General features: G+C 42.6%; 2 protein-coding genes across 15 annotated transcripts in view; one reads left to right on the top strand and one right to left on the bottom strand.

Annotated features, from left to right (window-relative positions):
* The window catches only part of LOC107996812 (zeta-sarcoglycan), a 209665-nt gene that overhangs the window by 50266 nt on the left and 133897 nt on the right, over positions 1-25502 (bottom strand). For 4 of the 5 annotated variants that reach the window (XM_017055066.3, XM_028666234.2, XM_017055064.3 and 1 more), the window contains one exon: positions 21383-21441. The exons of the other annotated variant lie outside the window; for it this stretch is intronic. In XM_017055066.3, coding sequence (XP_016910555.1) covers positions 21383-21441 — 59 coding nt within the window. The remainder of the gene's footprint in view (positions 1-21382; positions 21442-25502) is intronic. 5 annotated transcript variants of the gene reach the window in all.
* The window catches only part of LOC107996813 (uncharacterized), an 89152-nt gene that overhangs the window by 24342 nt on the left and 39308 nt on the right, over positions 1-25502 (top strand). For 3 of the 10 annotated variants that reach the window (XM_062071076.1, XM_062071075.1, XM_028666238.2), the window contains exons 1-3: positions 15019-15262; positions 24801-25032; positions 25307-25341. In XM_062071076.1, the coding sequence (XP_061927060.1) occupies positions 15172-15262; positions 24801-25032; positions 25307-25341 (358 nt within the window). In that variant the 5' untranslated portion in view covers positions 15019-15171. Of the gene's footprint in view, positions 1-14963; positions 15263-24800; positions 25342-25502 lie in introns of those variants that run through there. The other 7 variants (XR_009828821.1, XR_009828820.1, XR_009828819.1 and 4 more) reach the window with 5 other exon arrangements.

Here is a 25502-nt window from a genome sequence, read left to right as displayed (position 1 = left end):
TTATTGAAATATCGTCGAAACATTTGCACCCGCCCCGTAAATCGCACACGCTGTTGTAATCGCGAGAGAAATTGACCCTCCTTTGTAACCGCTGCGATTATCGAGTTATCGAGCCACGTTGAAAATTGGGATAAAATCGTGCGAAATTATTCCAAACCGACGATCTCCCGTATTTTCGTCTCGATTGACGAGATCGTAGGATGATTCCATTCTTTTCTTTTCTTCTTTTTCTTTTTTTTTTCTTTAGAGAAGCTACGTCGATTTCGTTTCTTTTCGCGTTTCTGTTTCCACCAAGAGGATCCATGTAAAGAAGCACAAGGGAGGGATAACGGGATAACTCTGAATTCTAGGGTTATTTAATTAACTTTTCACAGTTTGCCCCAACGTGGCGTTGAAAAAATCGAAGTCTCCAGTAAACGTTCGCAAGAAAATTTCGCAAGAAACGTTCGCGTTTCTTCGAAAGGATTCGTAGAGTGAAAAATCGATTTAGAGATAATAACGAAAGAACGAAAACATAAAAGAGGACAGTTGTGATTCGAGAGGAATCGAGGTCGTAAATTTGGGAAGGGAGAGGGGAGAATGGTTGCCTAATTAAGACTTCGTTCGCCCGGGTTCTCCGGCGGAACAGTTTCATGAAAATATGGAAGCATCGGTGGAGGTCCATTGGTAACCGTTGCTGCTCGTCCTTCGCCGGAATTCAATCCTGATTCCTTTAAATAATTCGGTGGGGAAAGAAAGCGGGATGGCAGTTGTTTGGCAATGGGCCATTAACCTTTTAAAAGAGTTAACGAATTTATACACGCCACCTAATTACCGGCGCGCGGGCTCCGCCACAGGAAAAATAAAACGTAGATTCCGGTAATTGAAAGGCCGACAGGGGAACGCAAAAAGCACGGAAAACGTTCTGTAATCTGGATTACCAGCCTCCAACCAGGCTGCGTTTTTTCGTTCTCATCTGTATTAGTGTCCTCTCCTCGTTACCGTTAACGTCTCTTTGATAGTAATATCGGGGGAATATTGGGATATTTTTATTCGAGCTATTAATATCCCTGCATTATTTTTTTCCTTTTCTCGACTTTTCCTTTGGAAAATTATATTTGAATCGGACGTGTTTATCGGAAAGAATTTGAGATCAATTAATTTGTTTTGTTTTTGATCTTTAAAGTTTCAAAGTACGAGGAATAAGAGTCTAAGGAAACGATGAATTTGCTTAAAATTTATTAGGTGTGAATTAAAATTATTTCCGAAACGTGGTAAATTATAATAATATTCGTATATTCGATTTAAATTATAATAATCCTCGTTTTATCCAATTAAAATTATATCATTAAGTGTAATTTTCAATGTATTATATTTATAATTCCACTAATAATATCAATTAAAAAGCTATCCGCGCCAAACATTTTTCCCCCGATATTATTTAATTAAAAACGCAGAAAACTTGGATGTTACGAAGTGCTAAAAGTGTTAAAAATTATTTCAAACGCGAGTGATTAACGAGGTCTCCTTCCACTTTCGTTCGATAGCAAGATCGACAATATTCTCTTTTCGAATGCACAACAAATTCTTCTTCATAAATCATAATGAATTATAATATATAAGCTACAATATCTAACCTGAATATACGAAGATCGAAGCATTACCACTTTTTTTATCGATTCATTTTACCCGATCATAAATCATTAAACGCGGCACGCAACACTGATCGATCGCATCGATCGTTCGGTTCTTCAAAAACCTCGAGTATCGATCAATTTATAATTCCGTCGTAAAAAATTTTCATGGATCGAATGAAATGGAGATCGATCGATTGAGAAAACAATCAGATATACAAGACTCTCGAGTCGATCTTGGAGGGGATCTTCGAGATTTCATCTGAAATCACCAAAATCCAAATCGAAAGGAAAAACAACGAGGGAGGTTTAGCTTAACGTCATAGCCCCGCCCTTCCTCCCCTCAACCCGCTTTCAGTCGCCATCGAGCGAGATTTACCGCCATTTTTTCCCCTTCGCGCCGAATGCACGACAAATTTTTACACCCGCAAAAAGACGGAGGACGCCTCGTGCCGGCGATTAATCAAGCCCTCGCCCCCTCCTCCTCTACACTCTGCACGGAGTTTTCAACTGCGGCACGGCGTGCACAAGGAGGGAGAAACGCGTAACGAACGAGGTTGACGTGGAACAAGGGTGCGCGTAACAACCACTGGCCGACTCCTGGAGCAACGAGGGGAGGAGGAAAAAAGGAAGTCACGCGAGTCGAACGGGACAAAGGCACACAATGGGGCGCCTCTAATTTCCGGGCGGCGACAGGAACGCAAGAAAAATTGAAATCTCGCTTTGAACGGTGTATACGTGAACGCCTGCATTATTAAACAACCATAAGGTTGCGGCCGATCGTTGGTGTTCTTCGAACTGCGTTCTGTTTAAAAATTTATCGAAAAATTGTCGGTTGTTGGACAATTGTCATTGCGCGTATCTCAACTGTGTATTGTTTTTCTTCTTGTTCTTCTTCCCTGTCGATTCTAAAATGAAATGTACATATCGAGATGTGTAGAGTTGAGATATTTTGGGAAAGGTTAACGAAATATAGAGATCGTCGCTTGATAATTTTCAAGATTACAGTCGGTGGAGCGAGGAGAGTTTTTCACTTGCGCGTTGAAGAAAGGAGGTATTTCTGGAATCCACACTTTCTTTCTTTTTCTTTCACAAACAGGTACGTTATCCTCTTTGATCCCTCCCTTTGATCGATTTCATTTCGATAAATCAATAAACCCCTTTCTGAGAGACTATAGTGAAATGATCAAAAAAAAAAAAAAGTTACGAATTTTTCTTTAAAGCATGGTTGAAAACACGGTCCGTTCGATCCCAGCGAGGAAAAATTGGCAAGAAAAAGGGGAATACGGAAAGCTCTTTACGAGGATATCGGGTCAAAACACGTCAGGCGTCGGAAGAGAGGGAAAATTTGCTTTGGAATCATGCGGTTACGAACCCTGCGCAACGGCGTATCACCGAACTTTATCCACTCCTCCCGTTGAATCCACGGTGACACGGTGCACAACCTGAATCCCCCCATCGATGGCGACAACCGAGATACACGGTGTCGACGCGGTGTCCCGTCTACTCGTCCGTCCGCGTGTCGCGAGGACGAAAGAGGAATACGGAATTCGAGGAGGGATATCGCAGGAGGAGGAAGATGGAGGGGGACAAACCCTTGGGAACGCGGCGTGTACAAACTGTATCCTCGTCTTCTTCGTCCTCGAGAGAGATTCCGAAGAAACTTTCACTTGGAGCATGTTGGCTCGTTGCTCGTTCCTGGCCGACCGAGTCTCGAGTCGGTATGATTTTCCCGAATCTACGCAAAGTGGATCGTTTGATCTCGCGGAAGGGAATAGGGGACGATTGCCGTGCGGTTTTGCACGAACTCGTGAAATAATAAAGTTGTGGGCGTGCCATGAAAACGAATGAAATTTGTCCATCTTATATTTATATATACGCGGTATCGAGCAAAAGGTGGCTCTCGAAATTGGCTATATTTTTAAAACAATTTACGATTTTGTTTCGAAAACAAGCGACAGGGAGAAAGAGAGATACTTCTTTTCTGTGTTTTTCTATCATTCCGTTGACCAATCGAAGATAAAAAGGAAATAATCTACTTCAACAAGGAAGAATTTAAGATTTTTAAAATTAATAAAACGATTAATTCAACATTTTTGAACCTTTCTGTTGTTTTATTCGATAAACAACTTTCGCGCCATTGCGGTCTTGCCTTTTCTTTCTCTCTTTCTTCCTTTCTTTTTTTTTATTAAATTCCGTCGCTTCGCGAACAATTGGAACGCGAGATTCGTCGCGCATGCCACCTTTTTTTTATATTTTTATTTATTTATTTTTTTTTTATTCGCAATTAAGCCGGCGATGTGTTTCAGTTTATAACGAGTGTCGAGGAAATTTTAGACGATAACGAGAGATAATTAGCGTGTCGACGCGCAGACCATGATCGCAGACCGGAAAATTTTGAAACCAAACAGCGAAACTCGGCCCGATCTCCATCTTTGTTCCACCGGCAACCCTGTTCGAACATGTCCTATGCACGCAGCTGTCTCTATTAGCGCGATATACGATTATTATGCCGCTGTCACGATTACGCGCATCTCAACACAAACACGGCATAAAACACAATGTGGCCACGAGGAGGGAGGGAGGGACAAAATGGAGCAAGGAGGGATCGTCAAAGACCACGATTGATCCATCGGATCATCCGTCTCGAATACGCTGATTTGAATATTCCTTTGAGAGCTGGGATAGCAATAATAGTCTTTAGCCTTAACTACAATATTATTCGTGTATATATATATATATGAATTCGGTTCATTTGTGTATTTTGTAAACATCGCAAAGAGATCGATTCTTTTGTTTAATCTCTTATTTATTTATCAAGTTTGTCCTCCTTAGTTACTTGACACGCCTACGTATCAAGGATACGAGTTATCGGATTAGAATTTTTAAAAAATTGTCGAAATATTCATATATTCGTCACGGAATGAAATCGCAAGGCAAATATGTATTATTTCAAACGAAGAAGAAAAGAACGCTCCATCGCCTATTGAAAAGAAAAAGAAATGGAGAGCGTATTCGTTCCAAATAGAGAGAGATCAAAAATCGAGTACCATCGATCACGGAGGGAACAATATCGTCGATATTTTCAAATTAAAAAAGGCAAAGAAAAAACTCTATTTATCTATCCACGCTTACTCATCGATATACCCGGGTTAAATTTTACCCCCGATTATCTCGAAACGAAAGAAATCGCACGAAAGGGGAAGGCAAACACTGTACACCATCGATTACATTTATCCCCTCCATTAAACTCTGGCCGACTCGTCACGAGCTGTGCCAGCTCGGCCAGAGTGAGTTACGTGATCTCGTAAAAATGTTAATGGCGGTTGCGCTCTCGGTTGCGGCGATAGATGGCGAGAACATTGGCCGTTTACGTGGCAGGTCGGATACGAATTTCGGGTAATAAGGAATCCTCGGCCCTTCATCATTACGCGACCCCTCGAAACGATAAACTCTTGAACGCCGTTTGTCTCGAGTTTATGGGGGAGCATCCTGTAAGCAATCAACACTCGTTGCTCACGAAACGTCCGTTTCACGCGTGATCTCTCGACCTTAGGGAGCTTAACCGGATCTCCTCTCCGGGAGGAGAGAAAAATCGTAACCGCGTTTGCACTCCCTTCTTCGCGCAATTTATTTATAACCGCGAATTTCTCACCGGTCTTGGCGCCCAGTCTTTTTAAGGGATACGAGGGGGTGTAACTCGTGGGACCAACAAGGCCATGAAACTTAATCGAAGCGAAATTGGACTCTCGTCTTCGTCTCTGAATTGTGGGGATGAAAGGGAATGAAACTTGAGATATTGAAGTTCTCAGGCTCGCAGCAGTCTGGGATATTGGGGAATGTTGGAGAGTTGGGAGACTAATAGGCCCGTTTAACGCGTTAAACATCCTTTCTGGCATTAATCTCACGCGTTGGAACATCAAATTTGGATGTTTTTCTTTTCAGAGATTTTCGATCGTAAAATAACCGCACGTCTCGATGGGTGGGAAGAAAAAGCCAAACGTTCGGAGAGCAAAAGCTGCGTTAGAGATCGAATTGCTCCTGGAAACTTGGCCGGACCTCTAATTACTCTCTACTTTCTACTTTCGTTTGACGACCCGGTGGATAACCGAGCGACAAACCAACCTTTAACTTCGTGTCCCTTCCTCTCCGCCCTTCCTCTTTTTTCGAGAAGAAAGAAACGTAGAAATGGCCTGCTCCACGGAAGTTTCGAGCAAGGAGTTCCCCTCGGTCATATCGATTTTCAATACCCTTTAAAAATTAATTCCTTTCTTCTGTCCGTTCGAGAAAACAACCGAGATACTTCTTGTATCTTTGTTCGAAACTTTGAAACTTTCGCATATTCAAACCTCGCCTTTACGAAATATTATAATCGCGGAACCCTCGAAACCCTTTTCAACGGTATAATATTAAAATTCAGATTTCCTTGCGAGATATCTTCGAACGAACGACTTTTGAGCGCGAGAGAGAGAGAGAGAGAGTACCCTGACGATTTCGTACAATAATCCCAGGGATAATTGCGCGTTTCGAAGTTCGACGAGCTCGAGAGTAAAAGGTAAATGGAACACAGAATATACATCCACGTTGCATAGCTCGCTGACAGGCCATCTCGCAACTGTAACGACTGTCAGTTGAGCGTCTTTCGAGCGGCAAACTTTTCGACAAAATGGCGTGGAAAAGCTCGCGTAATATTACGCGTCCCAAAATTTCTCTACTGAAAAGTCTCAAAGTCTGTTCTATAAAAAAAGGAAAAGAGAATTCCAATGCTAAGTCACCTCTACCTCCTCATAATCCAGCATGAGTGGTTCGAACACGCAACCAGAATCGTCATCCACCCCTTATCATCCCAGATGGCATCCAAATCTGATTGGATTTAATCCAACGGAAGATCCAAGGTTCCTTCACAGGTAAAACGATCCGTTTTACGAGAAGAGAAAGAGAATGGATAGAAGGGAAAAGGTATGCAGAGGGCGAGGAAATATAATATGTGCAAAAGGACACGTAGGGTTATCTTTCGGATGCAAAACCGGGCATCCCCTGTTATTCCCATAGAAATCGCGCGTAATGCACCCCCTGCTACACGTGTACACGTGTGAATGCCAGGTACGAGGATTCGCCTCAGAACAAGCTATCTAACGCCGCCGGATGATAATGCAACCCCCCGCGGGAGTCTTCTCGCCTCGTGAGCCGTGAGGTTTGTATACACCCCTCTCCCTCCTCCTTCCTTCTCCCCTCCGCTTCGAAAACGTGGCCCAGGCTGCGAGAAACGAACGGGAGTTGACTCTCTCCCGATCTCGAAGAGACCAAGGATCGTGGACGTGCATCCGTTACCTGCCACTCTATAAGGTGCCTGACCTTTTCCACTTCCTTTTTTGAGAGCGTTTTTTCGCTGTTCGTTTTTTTGGGAGAGAGAGAATGAGAGTGGAATTCTCAGATAGTCGAATTGGATTGGAATTATTAGTTAAAATGGTGTTGCTCGAATCTTTTCAGATTTGTATTCAATTTATCGATACGACTTTATGTTATAAAATACGTATCTTTCAGATTTATCGTTACATATTTCTACTCGTCGTTCCTTTAAACCTATCATTTCCGCGATATAAACTGTACAAATTCGATACAAGCTGTTCCTTTAGATTTTTCCTTCCGTTAACCGTAAGCGGGAGACAACGAATAAAGTCTGAAACGACAACGGGAAGAACAAGAGGACCAAGTTGCGCAAACATCCACGTCTGTTTCGTACATTTTCGCATTTCCTTTCCGTTCCCTCCGAGTCAAAAAGACGGTGCGTAACGATCCACGAAACTATCCCATCGCCTATGAAACACCGATCCACCGTTTCCATCAAGCACGGGAATCATTCTCGAGAAGATCATGCCGAGGCAAACGTTTGAACGACTTCTCGGTACGTGGATTTCTATTTCCGGGAATATAAACGATCGTATCTCGATAAAGGGATGGAAATAAATCTAAAAACGGAATATGCGCATCCTTCCCACCAATGATGCACATCTTTTCCTCGTTCCCCGGCCATCGTGATCCGCCGTCATTTGTTTCGCCTCCTGTTTCCAACGATACGGGGAAGAGCAAAGAAGAATCCGCGATGGCCGTGGTCGAAACGCGTAAAACAAGCCCGCAGGGTTTATACACAGTATACGGTATCCTATAAATCTGAACGCGATGGATGGGTATCTTGGAGAAGAAAAATTCGAAAAGTTCGTGAAATGAAAGTATTCGCGAAACGTAGAATTGCGGGGCGAGTTATCGATCGAATTCTTGCAGATTGAAACTGATCCCCGGTTAATAATCTTCGCGGCAAGGGGAAAGATTCGTTGATCCTGTTATCTTTCTAGCCGAGCTGAAAATTAATGAAATTCTTCCGAATAAAATCGTCGATTTCGGTTAAAATAAGAGGAGAGCGCGCATTCGGATACGTTGTGTTTAATCTTGAAATGCGATTTAAACGTTATAACGCAATTTTGGATTAGTCGTGGAGATTGGACGGAGTGTCAAAAGACTATCTTTAGAATCTTCGGAATTCTTCGAAACGAAACATCTGTGAGATATTGTGTGTTTATTCTCGAACGGAATGCAATTCGAATATTATAACGAAATTCAATCGTGAGGGATGCAGATCGTTTGAATGAAAAATATCTTTAGAATCATCAGGAGATAATCAAATAATAAAAGGTCCAAAACTAAACTTTTCGAACGAGTGATTAAATTTTAATTTTCTATTTCCAAACATCGTACAAACTTGGAATAAAAATTGTATATACAAATACACAAATATTTGTGCCATTCGAATGTTACTTAAAAAAAGGACGTTAAAATTTCCATACATACATTATTCGCCATTATTCATCGCTTCTATCGACACGTAATTTCACGTCGAAGATACGATAAAGCGTATCTCTCCCGATCGGTCTTCTCACACCGTTAAAAAAATTCCGTGGGAAAGCTGCACGAACGTCTCTCGCCTCTCCTTCTCTCGACCGATCTTTAACCCGCGGGAACTGCGGAAGAGGTACTCCTCCTCCCTCTCCTCCGCGCGAAGAGGAATCCGGATTCTTTATCCGATCCAATTGGTACAATTACGACGAGATCGAGGAACGCAAATATCGCGGACCTAAGAGTGGTGGTTCCGCGGTGAAGGGAAGATATCGAGAGAGGGATATAGGAAGAGGGGGGGGGAAGGTTAATTCCGGATTCCTCGCAGGACGTCTGGCGAGGATTTCCGTTGGATTCCAAGCGGGGGGATAGATATCGGAAGAAAACTGGTAGACCGGTGGCTGCGAGCTGTCGTCGAATCCCAAGGGCTAACCGATTTCCAATTCTCCGATATTCATGACGTCCCCACGGTGTGTTTGCTGATTGAGGTTTTCCTGTCTCGTGACTCCTTTTTATTCCCCCTGTGAGAACGTCTGAGAGATAAGAAGGGGGAGGGGAGAGAGAAACGCGTGTCTTGTTCCCTTTTCCCTCCCGTGTGGAATCTCCTCGTTTCCACATCCGAGGAGTCGCGATGCGGTAATAAGGAGGGAGAGGGAGAGAAAGAGGGAATGGGATGATCAAACGAATACGTTTTTCTCGCGGAGAGGCATGGACAATCGCGCGCGTTCGGCCGAGAAGTCGGGGAGAAGGAGTTCGCTTTGTTTTTCTTTCTTTCCCCGCTCTTTCTTCTTTTCTCAAGATCGACACACCTCCTCCTCCTCCTCGTTCTCCTCTCGGCTTGGCATTGAAAAGGGTGTAACACCGGGCGCACACCCGGTAGTTCCAGACGGTTTTCAATGAAGGCCGAGCAACGAGACAGCTTTAGGATTTTTAGGGATGTGTACGTGCACGTGTAATCGAGAGGGAGCCGAGAACGGCGGAGATGCTTCGATAATAGGATGGTCGGAATTGTGACACGCTTTATTCTCGGTGGGCGGGGCGACAAAAGTGTTCCACGGGGAATGGTGGAGGACGATTCAACGAACGAGGCACATCCATTCCAACTTGTTGTTCCAATTTTTCAACGCGAATTCTATTTCTTCTCGTTGATTCCATTGATTTCTTAACGAGCGTGATAAATTAATCGGATAATAATGGATTATTCAACGACGGAGTAGACATATTTAAGAAATTCATTCCGTTTTCCAAACGATCGATTACCCGCTGTATGAAAAAAGACAGAGAGAGAGAGAGAGAAGAAAAATCATAGTTCGGAGGGCGCGAGGAACGAGGTTGTCCGCTTTATTCCCGACTCTATGCATGCATTGTGAACGCAGAGCGCGTAACTCGAAAGTAGAGAAATATTGCATATTCATAGGTTAGCGAAGCCCTTTAACTCGCGTTGGATACCCAAATAGCGATTGCATATTGTGGGTTATCAAAGCGCCCTGCCACCTGTAAAATGTCGCTTGAATAACGACACGCGTTCTCAAATGAAAAAAGAAAGAAAGAAAAAATTTCTTTCATCCCATACACCCTCAGGTGTACAGTCTGAATTAAAAACTTGTACCCTAATTTCTCTCTCCGTCCCTTCTCCCCCACTTTCTTGTTTTGTCGCTCGATTTATACGTTCGATAATTAACGAGAGAGAGAGTGAGAGAATTGAAGGAGGTGTAGGAGATGGAAGGAAAAGATTTTTCTTCGCCAGATATTCGTGATATCGATCGAGCCACACCGAGAGAAGAAACAGCGAGAAATATTTAGGAACGTCGATGGCGGGCATCGATTTCAGGCCTGGCCGCACATTTTCTCGACGTACGATGGTGTATCAGCCTCTTCTGCAACGAATTTCTCTCTCTCTCTCTGTCCCCCGACGCGTGTATTTGTACCCTCTATGTGTGCACGCTCTTAACTTCCGCCTTCCTGACTTTTTCATTTTCGTACAAAGCTCCTATCCGAGGCCATCTGCGAGGAGCGTGCACAGACCTCCTTCTCCTTTTTCCTCTTTCCCCCCACTCTTCGTCCTCTTCTTCCTCTCTCTCTCTCTCTCCTTCGTTCGATGCAGGTGCCTTTCGAATCTGGGGTTTCTCTCTCGTTTCTTCCAACTGTATATATATATATATACTGTATCTCGATATTTCGTGGCGAGAAACAGATGACGAATCATCATCGAAGGGAGTTTCATAAAGAGAAGGTGGGAATACGAGGGTGTTTTTGAAACGAAAAAGCGAATATCTGGTTGTTTTTTTATTCGATATTAATTTTGAACTCTGAATTAATTAAATTAAAAAAAGAAACGGACGAGAGGAATTATCCGAGGTGATAAAGAATACTAGAAGAGAACTCGTCTTTTCGAATATCATTGTTAAGAAAATTCGCACTTTCCTTCGACGATTCGAGTTGATATAATAAAATTTCGTTTTCACAAAGATGGGGGGGGGAAATGCCAGCATCCACTCGTGTTTTCCCGTGATGGAGAGAGAAAAACGAGACTCGTACGAGAGTTTTCATTCAATGTTTTTAACCACTTGATGAAAACGCGGGGAATACGAAACCCGCTCCCTTTTAAACTTCCGCATAATTGTGGCGGAAAAAATAGGATCGCGTATAAACTAACCAAGAGCCGGTTAATTGTCCGGCCACGTAGCCCGGAATGGGTAAACGTTAATTGAGATTTTTCCTCGAGCGGGCTGCTCGCCCGTTTGACGTCGACCTGCAACAATATCACCGGCCAGATAGGGATACGTACGTGCGCACGGTGGAAATTAATTGAGATACAGTGGCGGTGGCATAAATCTACTCCAAGTTCGCAGAAAGCACCGCTCCACTTGAACCAGAAACGCGTGCTATTCCTATGGATGAAACGAATGGTCCGAGGAATTTCGTAACCGGCCAGCGCAGTTACATTAAATAGTAACCATTTCGTTAACGACACCCAACGACCCGACCCTCTCCGTGGTCTATTAAAACGCGATCGGCCGGATGCTTCGAATTCCAACGGCGGGAATCACGATGGCCCCTTAATTTCGGCCCCGAATGTAAAATTGCCCGGGACACGTCCCTCCCCCCCGATCGTTTCGATAAATTCTCGAAAATGGGCCTATCACGGCTAAAATGTTATCGAATAACGCGATTCCAGAGAGGAACATTGTATTCGTACATTTTCGATACTCGTCGAAGCGATTTCTCCTCAAGATCGAGTTATAATTGTCACTCGAACGTATTTTCCATTCGACTTCGTTTCTTTCCACTTGTCCCGCGCGAGTACTGAATAACAAACTAACAAAGTTGTAGAAACTACTCGAGGATCAACTCGATATCGATCGTTTCGTTAAATATCCTTAAAACAACGTTCTCTGGGGAACAGATTCCTCATTCGTGTCATACGTCGCCGAAATCGTATCGCCGCGAAATCATATCCCGTGTCGGTTCTCGTCTCCTTTCCGGACGGAAAACGCGGACGAGAACGACGGATGGAATAACGAGCATCGACGCGGCGTCATCGAAGAGCGCGGGTGACAGCGTTAATCGAGGGACACGCGGAAAAAACACCCCAACGAGGGTACACACGGGACGGAGTATCGGGGAAAATCGGACTCGGGCCGCAAACGCAATCCCGTCATCGTTCCCGCGGCTGTCGTTGCTAATAACGATTAGCGCGCCCTCCTCCTCCTCCTCCTTCTATACACACGGTGTACACAAATTCGGTAATGTCAATCGGCGTTGATCGGTACAACCCCGGGGCCCGGGATAATAATATCGAGCGGATCGTCGAAATAATGGAAAGGCAGGGGAGGAGGGGCGGTCGATTAACGGTGTCGCGTGGCCACGACGACTAGCCACGCTTCCGGCGGCTACCATGATTTTCGTTGTCATCGTGGAAAATGGCGCGAGGCGGGGAGGGAGTGGGGGGAGGGCGTCGATTCGAATCGATTAACATCACGCGTAATGGGAAAGTAATTAACATGGACGGGGACGAGATGGTTCGGCAAAACGAGAACGACGTTCGATGTACGGGAGGGAATCTAATTACCCGCCCCCCTCCACGCGCCATCCACGCGGACGGGCGAGGAAAGGCGCTCTCCTTTTCCTCGAGGGAGGGGAAATCGGATCTTTTACACTTGGCAGTTGTAGTTGCCGGCGTCTGATCGCCGATGAATCGGCCAACGACTCGATAATTACCGCGAAACTTTGGCGACAAGTTTCTCTCGCAGGGGGAGAGAAGAGGGAAGGTCGAGCGTCGGCTTATTTTCCGAATGCAAATGGCCGGAATAATCCATATTTTACGTCAAGATGACACCGCGTCCTCGTCCATGGACGACGGCTTTTTCTCTCCCTCGCCCCTCTCGCGTCGCGAAAAGAGGCAAGTTTATTCGCAAAGTTTTCACGCCAGTTTTCTGCCGCCCTTTGCCGGGGAGAGAGGGAGAAAGCGCGAGGAAGACTCGAGGTTGACCTTATCGGCGCCGCTTTGAGCGAATTTCTCATTCGCCATATTTCTTTCCGCGCGTCGTTCCGTGCAACGAACGTAAAACGTAACGAAGTTGAAATGGTGCCACGCGTTGAAAACTCGGATTAAACAGCGAAACTATGGAAATTGGTCGAAGAGACTTTTCAACCGGTATCTTTTAGATAAAATAATTTGGAAAAGTGAAAATCTTGGATGGATTTCTACGCGAATAAATTATCTTTTTTTTTTTTTTTTGGATCTTCGAACGATAAACTGATTATCCCAAAATCTTCGAGTGATCTTCTTCATTCCCAGTAATGCCCCAATTGAAAATCTTTCTTGTTACTTTATACTATATTCTGATAATCAATTTTTATCGTACAATTTATTTGCAATAATCGATGACTAATTTTCAAAGGAATCGTGTTAATGATATTTTTCTCTTTTTTCGGAAGGAGAATGTGCTATTTAAGAAGCTTAGAAAGTTTGGGGATGGATATCACGCTCCAAGGGGATTAGTTTCAATGGATACAATCACGCTAACTAGACTTTCGCGAAAGTCGAGTTTTAAACTTTCGCATTTCCGCGGAAACGCATAACTCGGCCAAGTTTCCGCGATTCGTCACGCGTTTCCGGAAACCTGTGCCGCTCATTCGCGATAAATTGGGAAGTCAAGTGGTTGGCGTCCCCCGTGCGAAGCCAAAAACCACGCAAGGTTTCCTTACTCGATAACTTTCGTTGTTCTGCCCTGTTACCTAACTACGGGAACATACGAGAACTAAATGAATAAGCATTGGAAACACCAATGCCTTCACCAAAGGCATCTTTCTTCTGTGTTATTTTTACGTTTCATTCCCGTTCCTCCCCTTTTCTCTTCCGCAATCCAATTGCCATTCAATGCTTAAAAATTTCATCCAAAACTCGTGTTATACTCGCGATGCTCGGTACAAAGTTTAAATGCCAAATAACCGATTGATCCGATGAAAGATATTTGTTCTTCGTAGAGTTGAATCCAACATCTTTCGAATTTTAATTGCTCGTGATTCCCGCCGATATCCCTTTGAAAGTAAATAACAAAATATTTCCCGACTCTTCATCTTTTTAACTCGTAGCGCGCGCATCGGTTGGACAACGAAACTTTATCGAGGAAAATCAACGAGAAAGTTGGCCGTATTGTTCGTTATTTTAATGAAGTACAAGATGAAATGATACAACCCTCGGAAAGAGCCCTCCAGAGCGTGATTCGTTTTCCTACTAACAGAAATTTATTATCAAAGAAACTCGACTTACGGCTTAAGTTCGTTGTCTCCGTTCCGCGAATTCCGTGCGATTATCAGCAAACAGTTTCTCGAAATTACACGAAAAATCTCGGTTTTTGAAACGAAGGTGCTTTTAATAAAAAAAATCTAACAACTTTTAGCAATTAAATCGAAACCACTTAATATTAAGCAAATATGATTTCGTGGAAAGTTGTACTTTGAGGTTATAATATAATTACAATTGCAAGAAAATTAAAACGATCTTTAATTTCTTGTAATTTCTTGTAATTTCTTCGAATTCTTTGCCTTGGATTGAACACTCACGTTTCGACATTTAACGAAGGTATATTACATTTTGGTATACGGTTATTATTTTCTATAATAAAACAGTTTTTATTGTTCTTTGAGGAAAAATTGGCTTTAATAATAGAGAAGGAGACGAAATGCACAAAAGTGTTTTCTTTTTTACTTGATGATCTCATCGTTTTTTCCCTTTATGCCACACTATGTTATATCCACCAACGATCATCATCGATCATTATCTTTTTTCTCCCATTATTTTTTCCTCGAGTCTCTAAAATACTTCAAATCTCGTTGATGACCAGTTAGTGAAAATACACTTAAAGTAAAAGTGAGAATTGTCTAACATTATTTCACAATTCACACTTAAAAAACACACACAAGCAACAAATAAAAGCGGTAAAATATTGACAATCGAACTAAAAAAATACGAAGCAGAAAGATCGAATAGGAAGAAAGGAATTTGATATATTCAATATAAACGAAACTATAACCTTCGATTTCGACTCGAGTAACGCGGCCCAAATTTCCGCTTTGTTTATATTCCCGTGTATATTTCCACGAGGAACGTCTCCCCTCCTCTGTTTAACTTGGAAATAAGCCACGGTATCGAGGGGAGGGGATGAATCGTGGACGGCGTGTCTCCTTCTCGTGGCTTATTGTTCACAACGTTCTCGCACGCGCGAGGAACAGGCTGGGCGCCGTTTACCGAGGTAATTGCCATTTTAATAATACACGGGCGGGAAGGGGGGAAGAAGAGGAGTGGTGAAACTCGAGTACATTTTGAATGGGAGAGAAAGTTGCCGAATTTGGCTTGGCTACTTGCCATTAGACGCATCTAAAGTCGGACAAACGTGTTCCTGAAACTGTTATACCGTGCGTTATATATTTTAATTCGTTGCGAAATGCGCGGGCTTCTCTCTCTCTCTCTCTTTCCCTCTTTCTCTGTCTTTCTTTATCTCCGGTAATGGAAACGCTCGAGTAGGAAATACCGAATGATGGTTTTTTAATGGCGCGATGGTTGTTGGGGTTGAATAGAGGACGATATTAATCCCGAGGCTTGGAAATTCTTTGATTCTTTGTGTTAGCAATAGAAAATCGTGACGTGAATTGGAGGATGTAAGTGGTTTCCCTCTTAAAACTATTTTATGACTTCGTTAATAGGAAGAAGGCACGAAGGTTTTTAAAACGTTTAGCTTGCATAACCGCGCATATCTTGAACGATAGAGGGCGAGGAATAATATAATAGGAAAAGAGTTAAAATATCGTTGTAACGGTTTTTCGTTTAGAAAAAAGAACGCGAGTGTGAAATTATCAGATAATTCCCGATTGGAATTTTTGAATTTTTCTTCGAGAAAAAAAAACAAATGTTTTCGACTCGCTTTTTCCTTCCCCAATTTATTTTTGCGCGTGCATAGAAAAATTGTACCACACGATTTCCAACACCTGTACATATGTGTGTGTATTCGCTGGAAAAATTAGAAAGATTGGAATTAATTATCGAATAAATAGCGGCGAGGAACGAACGCAATTAAAATTCACGATTTATATACGGATGAGTGGTGAAAATATTACGCGACGCGTGACAACAAGATCGGATTTAAAGCGTCAACTTTAATCGGCGCCCGTCCACGAAGAAATGGATCGAAACGTGGGCGGTAATCAGAGGAGTCGGAGCGGGCAGAATTCCCGCGATTGAAATAACAAGGCGATATTTTCTTTCAATTCGTCCTTCCTGGGGGGAGGGAGGATAAGGATGCCCGCGCATGCTCGACCTCTCGAGCCCCAAGGATGATCCTTCCGGATCGAGAAAATCGTTTTTCATTCGCGGGAAGGCATCGCCTGCTCATCGCGTGAAATTCGTTAATCCCGCCGCGGACAGTCCCGGATCAGGCGGAAAAGTATTGCTCCCCTAACGAGATTTAAAATGAAAAAAGGGAATGGGACGCGAAGAAACGGGATCGGGAACGCGGTTGAACACATCCCGTTCGCCATCGAGTTGCGGATCGATAAGCTCGAAATAATTGCTTTATTCGTTTCTCCCGGAGATCGGCGATAATCCGTTAATACTCGCAAATAATATTCGCGAATTTTCCCTACCTGTATAACGTTGCGCGCGATATAATTTCGCATTAATTACAATCCTCTCGATATAATTGATACAACGTTGAACAAATATCCCGATTTTATCCCCCGCATTCCTTTTCGCGTTCCGTAAAGTCGGAGCTTGCGCATTTTTCGGTGAACGCGACTCGCGTGTTCATGATTCGGTGATTATTTTTCGGGGACGGCTCGACTTTCTCGGCCGAGCGAGGATGAAAAAGCGTCGGTGGACGAGACAGGGGTCTCGATGCATGGCCTCGAAAATAGAGCCAATTAAAAGTTGGCGGGTGCCAGAGCCAATTATCTGCGTCGCTCCACCGCTGGAGAAAATCCTAGTGTCTCGGGGAATTTCTTTTTTTCTCTTTTTTCGGGTCAAAAAAATTGATTCTTTGGGATAATGTACGACTCTGGAATAATTCGTCGATTAATCGCATCGGTATTTTACTCGATAAAACTTTGTAAAAAAGTTGTTCTCCTCGAACAATTTTTTCGCAATGAATTGATGCAAGATTACGAAGCTTCAATTATTAAAGAAGAATCACCTTGTGATTCGATCCACCCGCGAAATGATGAGTCGTAGATTTTCCTTTAACAAATACGGATAATTTTTTTGGATAAATATTTACATGAAGAGCGAATATCACATCGATGAAGACGTAATTAATTAAAAATATGCACAAAGTGAAGTCTCGAAGAAGGGTATCTTTAACGAAATGAAAGAAGTTCTGGCGAAATGGAAGGATCCTCTCGACAAGATACTACGTAACACGCCCGTTTCGAAACTCTATGCCTAATCGCATGTTCATAATTAATCGGTTGTCGGGTATGGCATACGAGGGCTTAAGCGATTCGAGTGCAGTTTCACGACGTGTTGGCGGAACACGGAAGATGGAGTGCCTGCGTCTGCCACTCATTTGGCGCCATGTGTTTGCCGCCACTCATTCGCCAATTTCGTTTTCGAGGCTAAACCGAAAGAAGGAAAACGGAACGAACGCGCTGTACGTATTGGTTGGTACGCGGATTTTGGAGGGACGAACGACACGTCGGGACGAGAATTCCGTTGAAAATACCGATTGCGCCACCCACGTTTGCCCCTCGAATTTGAGCATCGCGCTAGGCGCGCCGCTGGCGCTCCACGCTGATTCGTGGCGTGCAAAGCCTCCTCCGTGTCCCGGATTTTTTATGATGCTTATATATATATATATCATATCGATCGATACGCCGATGAATCGATGCTTCCATTCGCAAATATTATTTTCGTTCCGGTTTTCCGTTGTTTTTCTTTTTGTTTTTCCTTCTTTTTTTTTTTGGATCAAATTTATATTCCGGTCTCGAAGAGAAATTTTATTTCATCACGTGTTATATCGGTTTCTTTGTTAACCGGAACGAGCCTTCTCGTATCCATCCTATCCGTATATTTTGTATACGCGTTATCAATTTCGTTTCGCGTTTTTATTTAAGTTAGTTATTTAACTTTGCTCCGTAAAAAATGGAAAAATTCCTATTTTCAAATCGATTGTTATATATTATTATATCTGTTATAAGAAAAAGAGAGGGATGTCGTGAGATTTTCGAGGTAGTCTTGGATAATTCTAATATCACTCGAAACCCTGCATAGTCTCCAAGGATGACCACGTCGCTTTGATCGGAATCGAGTTTATCTGTGCACTGGGCAAAACAGATTTTCCCATATCTATCCAGAACGAAATTAATTTTATCCTCAGACGTCGATAGATAATCTCTCTCTCTTTTTCGAGCGAAAGAGACGCGTATGCGAAGAACTCGAATGATAATGGTGATGGATCGCGGTATTTATTTGCGAGTGACGCGAAAAATTATACGTGGTCGGGCGAAGAAACGTTAAGAGGGGGGAGAGGGGGGAAAAGCCGCGACGGAGAGGAAGAATTGCAATGGTCTCGTAACTTTGTTTTTTTTTTTTTTTTTCGTTCCCCCCATTTATCACGCGGACGACGACGCGGGGGGTGAGAGAATCCTCGACCGCGATGTTTTACCCCCCACCCCCTCCCCGATGTCCCTTCGACCCTTGATCCTTCTCCATTTCGAACCGATGTTGTATCCTCGCGATCCGTTATCTTTATCACTTTCTTTCGTTCTCCCCTTCTTTTTGAAAATTCGCGCCAAGAAGAAACTGAGGAATGAAGTTTTTGTGGAAATGAAAAGAGAAATATGATCGAATCTTGAGTTTTCATCTTTGTGATCTTCGAAATTGTTTGTGGGGATTTTTAGAAAAATATAGGATAGAGAATATTGGAATTGGATAATAAATGAATAAATGTAGGGGTAAAAATTGTAAGTGATCGATTTTAGAAGTAATGTGATTTTTGTGGCGGATCTTTAAGAAATGCTAAAAATCCTCAGACAATTTCAAAGGTGAAAAATACAGGGCAGAGGATATTGTAAATAATAAATAGATAAATGTAGGAGTAAGAATTGTAGATAAAATAATTCACGAGACTTTACGTGCAAGAACAACGAACTCTCCCAGCGATCGATACTTTCTAAAAGATAAATTAAAATTTAATTTAATATGGATAAATGACATTAACAAAGTAAACATTTCATGCAGAATATGTCTATGATTGACTGTATAAATTTTAATATCGATATCACGTCATTTGAATAAATTTTAAAGTTTCCACTAAATTGAATTGGAGTTTCAGGATACGTTCCGTTTCCTTTACGCGTATTAATTCTTAATACATCACTGACAGGAAATATATACCGATTCGAATACACAAAAATTGAATCAAATTTTTCTCGTGAGGGAAAAATTTGAAGTTTGATAAAGGATCCCCGTCTCCGTGGAATCTCAAAGAAACTGGAAATCATTTCTCCTATTAGACAGCCCGAGGGAACGTACAGGTTCACTCAGTTATTTACCCGATCTCATCACTCTGAGCTCGCGTCAGCCATTTCTGACGCACGGAATATGTCATCTATCTATTCCATCTCGAACATCTCCTGCTTCTCGCGATATCTCGATGCACGAATTTTGTACCCGAACAACTGTTTCTTCTCAATTTGAAAAATCCTTCTTTCTTTCTCCCCGTTCAATCACATATTTTAACCAATCCTTTTTAATCCCCCGGAGAAAATTATTCGAACGGGACTTGAAATATTATACATAGATGCACAAATCCTCCATCGTCTTTAAGAATATCTCATTTCGAGGCGCTTTTGAATTTTCGCGAAAGAAAAATCGAATTGCTCGTACTTCGAATAATTCAAAGAAAAAGTTGCGATATATCTTATCTTGGCCGAAATTTCCGACCACCTCCCCCCCATTTTCCCCTTCTCGTCCCCGGCGCCGACTTGAACGGCGCTCGTTGTGATTAATTGGAACACATTGCACCTGGGAATCGCAGGTGTAATGAAAGATAATCGTTCCCGTCCGCTCGCCCTTTCGCCGCAGTTACATCGCCGTCGACACGAAACCCCGTGATCCCCCCCTTTATTAAAAGTATTGCAATCACCGTGGAAATAACAGCGACGCGATGAGACTTGGCCGCCACGGATGGAGATGACGGGATTGTGATAGTTTTCTGATACGTTTCCGATATTAACGTTTAAACTTTGATTGGGAAACCGGGCGATTCTCTTGAAACTTGATTAACGAGGTTTCGAAAGAGAAGTAAAATATAAGGAGAGTAAAATATAAAATCGAACATTTGAAAAATTAAAAGGAAAGTCCGTCTGTTCTTTCCCGATTCTTTTAGAATGATTGTTATATGTAAATGATGTAAATGCGCGTCAGATAGATTATATTTTTACGCTACGTGTTTAGTTGCAAGAGAATTGTAAAAAAAAGAAAAAGTATCGCTGTTAAAATTCATAAAGGAAATAGAGGTTTTAATTCGGCGAGGTTACAACATTTTAAAATTTAAAATTTCATTATGGACGAGTCGCGGGCGGTTAAGTAATTTCGTTTTAATGGTTGATTTAAAGCGCTTACGTCATGGGTGATACAGTGGAAAATGGTCGAGCAGTTATTTTGAAAATGGGCCTAGAAGCTAGGAGCGGGAGGAAAATATATTCGTTGTGAGATTTTCTTATAGTCGAATCCTTTCGCTAGTCGAAATTTGATACTTTCTTTTTCATGGAAGGTATCGAAGGTTTAAATTCGAATCAATAGCGACGACGTAAAGATAGCTTTGACTTATTTAACTTAATAATTAAAAATTATAGTACCTTCTATAATTCGACAATTGATTCTAGAACGTCAATGTGGTACAAAATTGGAAAGCAACTCCAAAAAATGAAATGAAAAAATAATTCCCTCTTGCTAATTTATCGATGCCAACTACATATTTTTCGAGAAACGAAAAATTGTTGGAAAATTCCAGCGACACTAATGGCAATCCCCAAGTTGGGAAAAAAATTGATTCGCAGAATTGTCGAGGAACGAACGTGATCACGGGCGAGAAGAGTATATTGGGGATTGTTGTTCGCGAAGAGGAAGGTGGATCGCGTGGATTAAAACACGGAGCATATTGTTGCGGTGGGCGCAATTGACAGTAACGAGGGATACGAAGTTGACTTTATCGCGCGCGGAGTAATACGCGGATTAGGAAGACCGCTAATACTGGCGGCGTGGAATTTGAACGCGTTTCGGTTTACACGGGGTCCCGTGTCTCCCTCTCTTTGAGGCGACGTGTCGTGAAACGTAATTAAACTGCCGCGAGCATGGCGTAAAAGGCAGTGGCACTCACCTCAATCTGCTGTGCTCCGAATGCGGCGACTCCTCGGGCGATTTGTAACTGTTACCGGTCTGAAAAGGAGAAAGGGCCTTGTTAGGAACAATCCGTTCGATCGTGGAAAAATTGAAAATTAATTGGGAGGTAATGCTTCTCTCCTATTGATTTTTAGAATAGAAAAATATGGAAGAAGAGAAAGAAGAAAGGGCCTTGTTAGGAACGGTTGAAAAATTGAAAATTAATTATTAACAACAATCTGTCTTTTGAGAATAGAAAGATATCTGGAATAATTAGAGGAACGGTGATATGCAGGAAAAGGAGAAAGAGAAAAATTGAAAATTAATTAGGGGATAATAATCCTTTCTTCTTTGATTTTGGAGAAAATCGATTTAGAAGAAAAGAAGACAAGAAAGAATTGAAAATTAATTGTCCTTGTTTAATTTCGAGGAAAATATTGAATTAGAGATTGTTGGAGATTGAAATGATACGAAGGAGGAGGAAAAAGAAGAAATCTTATTAGGAGACAATAATTCTTTCTCCATTGATTTTGAGTATAGAAGAGTAGAGGAAGTGGAAGAATTGAAAAATAATTGGAGACAATAATCTATCCCCTTTTGGTTTTGAATGGAAAACTGTCGAGTTGACAGAGGAAAAGGAGAAAGGACCTCTTCGATTGTAGAAGAATTAAAAATTAATTGGAGATAACAATCTACCCTCTTTTTCCTAAGTCAAATTAGTTAAATAATAGTTAAACGGAGAAGTTTAAAGCTAGGTAAATGCTCCTTCTCGCCACAATCATCCTGTTCTACTTGTTGAATTGGAACTTTCCGCTCCCTGTACACTGTTACTTGGGCAACTGAGATTTTCCGATGGCTTATCGATACCATCCCTGCTCGTTTCTTAAAATACATCTTTACTTTTTTGCAACAATATCCTCGGCGATAATTAATCGAGACAATCTCGTTTTTTCTCAGAATAATTATCCGATCTATACATAATTCTTTTCGATCGATCAACAGATCTAGAAATCTCTCGAAAAACCCTCGAATACGATAATTTCCATCCACTCCCTTCTCGCAGTTAAAAATAGACGAAATTACGGAATTCGTAAAGTTGCAGTTTTTCGATATTCAACGATTCACCACGATTCACTCACTCCCGACGGTTATTCCCCGCAATAGAATCAGTCATCGCGACGGCATGCAACAACCAGCCAGCCGGTTTAATTTCGTCGAAACGATTTCGTCGACGATTTGGCGCGGATTCCTGTTTCGTGGCACGCGAAATAACATTCGCACCACCTCCACCTTGAGGTCGCCTCGAAATCACGGCGATAAATTCGTCGTCCGCGCCATCGAGCGGCAATAAAGCCAGCTGCAAAGAAGGACCATCGATATAAATTTTCGACTTTCTCCCTCGATATTTCCATACCTCGATATTCCCGCGAATATTCCCGGGATTCGTAGTTGACCCAGGTCGAACAGCAACGAAATGGTGGATTTTTCGCGCGGCCCAAAAGGCGATTCGACGAACGAAATCCAGGAGAAGGGCCGTGATATACGGTTGGGTAACGAGGATTTATGTCGATTAAAGGATGAAAAGGAAGAAAAGAGAGGAGAAGAGAAAAAGAAAAGGGGAGTGGAAGGAGGGGGAGAAAAAGGAATACGAAATAGGAGGAGGTGACTCGTGGGATGGGCTAACAGGTTTCCATCGATTCCCTTCCCTAAATTTCTTCGTTAGAGCTCGCCACGATTCGACGTTTGCACGGAGAGCAAACAGCAAGGCGCGCGCTTTATCGACGATGCAATTATATCGTCGATCGACGTGGGCTTCCACACCAGTTATTAGCGGAATGATACAATTATCTCGGAAGCGATTAGTCGACTCGCGACACGAGAAACGCTTTCCTTCTCTCTCCCTTTTACGATCGAATTTATGTCGCGGTCGTGGAAATGGCCGTCAATTTTCAACCGTGAAGAGAACGACTCTTCTTTTCTTTTCTTTCCTTCTTTCTTCTCTCCTCCCCCTTCAACTTCGATCGTTCGAATCCCCGTCAAAATTATCTGCGTCGTATATGATTCACCTCGACCAGGACGCGAATAAAATGCTCGAGGCGAGGAAGAAATCGGGACGAAAAAGGAAAAAGGGGACGGAGAGAACACAGGCGGTCTCTAAAATCGGTTTAGCAACACGGAATAACGTAGTGGAGGTAGCGGTGGTTGGTTATTAATCGTTATATGGAAATACAACGCGTTGCAACGGCAGTGCGGCCCCGTTTCCACGATATCGCGCCACTGACAATAATAATTGTTTCGATTCACGGGAAAATTGAATAGAGGCCGCGGGTATTATTAAACGATTGTTCACGCTCGTAGTTTACGTTCCGTCGGTCATTACGTGTTCAATCTTTCGCTAATTGGCGAATCCGCGCGTCGATCTGCTTTTCCATTCTCGTGAATTCGAAAAAACACGTTTCGAAAGAAGCGAAAAAGAAAAAAGGAAAACGCGATGATTCTCCGGCGACGAAGCAACGAAGCACAATGCGAAATCGACGACGATTCCCATCGAATCGAATACGGGAAAGCTTTAATTTACAATTCGTCGCGAAAACCTGGTTGCTTGCCTTCCACTCGACGCGTTCCACGCGTTTTCGTTCCAAAGATATTTTGCTTCGAAATGCCTGTTCAAACGCAACGAGATTCACGCGATTTTCCCCGCGCGACACACCGCGCGAATTCCGCCATTGTTTTCACCACTTTCGCTCCGAGTTTAAGCGCCCTTTCGAGCACTTTCGCGCGATTGTGCGCCAGCCAAGTATTATTCCCGCCACGATCGACCGTGTTTTGCCACGGGGAACGCAACGTTTCTTCCTATAGATAGAATTCGAACGGAGAGGAACAGGGAGAGATGCGCGTGCGAAGATGAGGAAGAAAGAAACATTTGATCGCGAAACAATAAGCACAGGTTTGACTTTGGAGAGACAAAAAAGTACGAATATAAATCTTAAATGTAATTCGAATGGTAACTCTTCTCGAGAAGATTTTTTTTTGCGACTAGAAACGAAAATACGGAATGAAAGTATTCTCCATCGTTTGAAATTAATTTATAAATTTATAAAGTTGAGTCACTTTATGCTTCGTGAAAATGATGATAAAATTTTCTCGAGAATCTCGTTTGTTTCAATCGTTGAGAATAAAAATAATCTTGTTTAAAAAAAAATTCAAATTCCTCGTTTCGAATCTCTCCCATTCGTACCGCGAATCGCACTGGAGATGAAACGCCTCTTCTTTACTCTCATAACACGACAACGTAATTCACAATAAACATTCGTTAATTTCCTCCCTCGCGATCTTCGTTCCGAATTATATATATATATCGTAACTTTTCATCCTCTGTTTTATCCTCTCGCTTATTATCTTATCTTCCTTTTCAGGAATTCGCGTTTACAAGGATGTGGACGAGGGAGCGGGGGAGATTGGAGATCCAGAGGGCGTACGAGGTCACGGAGGAGACGAGTTAAACAGCATCCAACATCCTCCTCCTTCGTATATGCGCACGGAGGCTATTTTCCCTCGGAATGCATCGAGCGGCAAATGTTCTCCTTTTCTTCCTCCAGTGTGGGGGACGATTGTTCAGCACGGCGAAAATTCGGCGATTCCCCGAAGGTAGCGCGAGAAATTCAATTTGCTCGCGTATCACGTCTCCCCGCCCGATTTATCGCCCGTTTCTGAATGAATTCTGAGTGGAACGAGCCGAGACCGAGTTGCGCGGCGCGTGCCGCCTAGAATTAACGTCACGCGACAACAACGCGTTTTCTCGCCTCTCTACAGAGGTATTGTATCGTAAAATACTTTCTTCCCGTCGAAACTTATTTTTAGGTAAACATTCTATCAATAACGACGGATATAATTTATATCTGATTTTATACGTGGTTTTCAGGATCATCAGAGGGGGTTTTCTATATCCATATTCAGGTATATTTATTTTTATGAAACTGTATATGGTATTTTGTTTATAAGACATAGATGGAAAATAATACGTTAAACTAGTTTAAAGAAATAGATTTATAGGTAAGGAAGGAATGCTCGGGAAAATGTAAGAGATTTAATATCCACAGGAGGCTTTTTATATCGGA

The sequence above is a fragment of the Apis cerana genome, linkage group LG2 (genome assembly GCF_029169275.1).
Source record: "Apis cerana isolate GH-2021 linkage group LG2, AcerK_1.0, whole genome shotgun sequence".
Classification (NCBI taxonomy): Eukaryota; Metazoa; Arthropoda; class Insecta; order Hymenoptera; family Apidae; genus Apis; species Apis cerana.
This window is presented reverse-complemented; position numbering and strand designations above follow the sequence as displayed.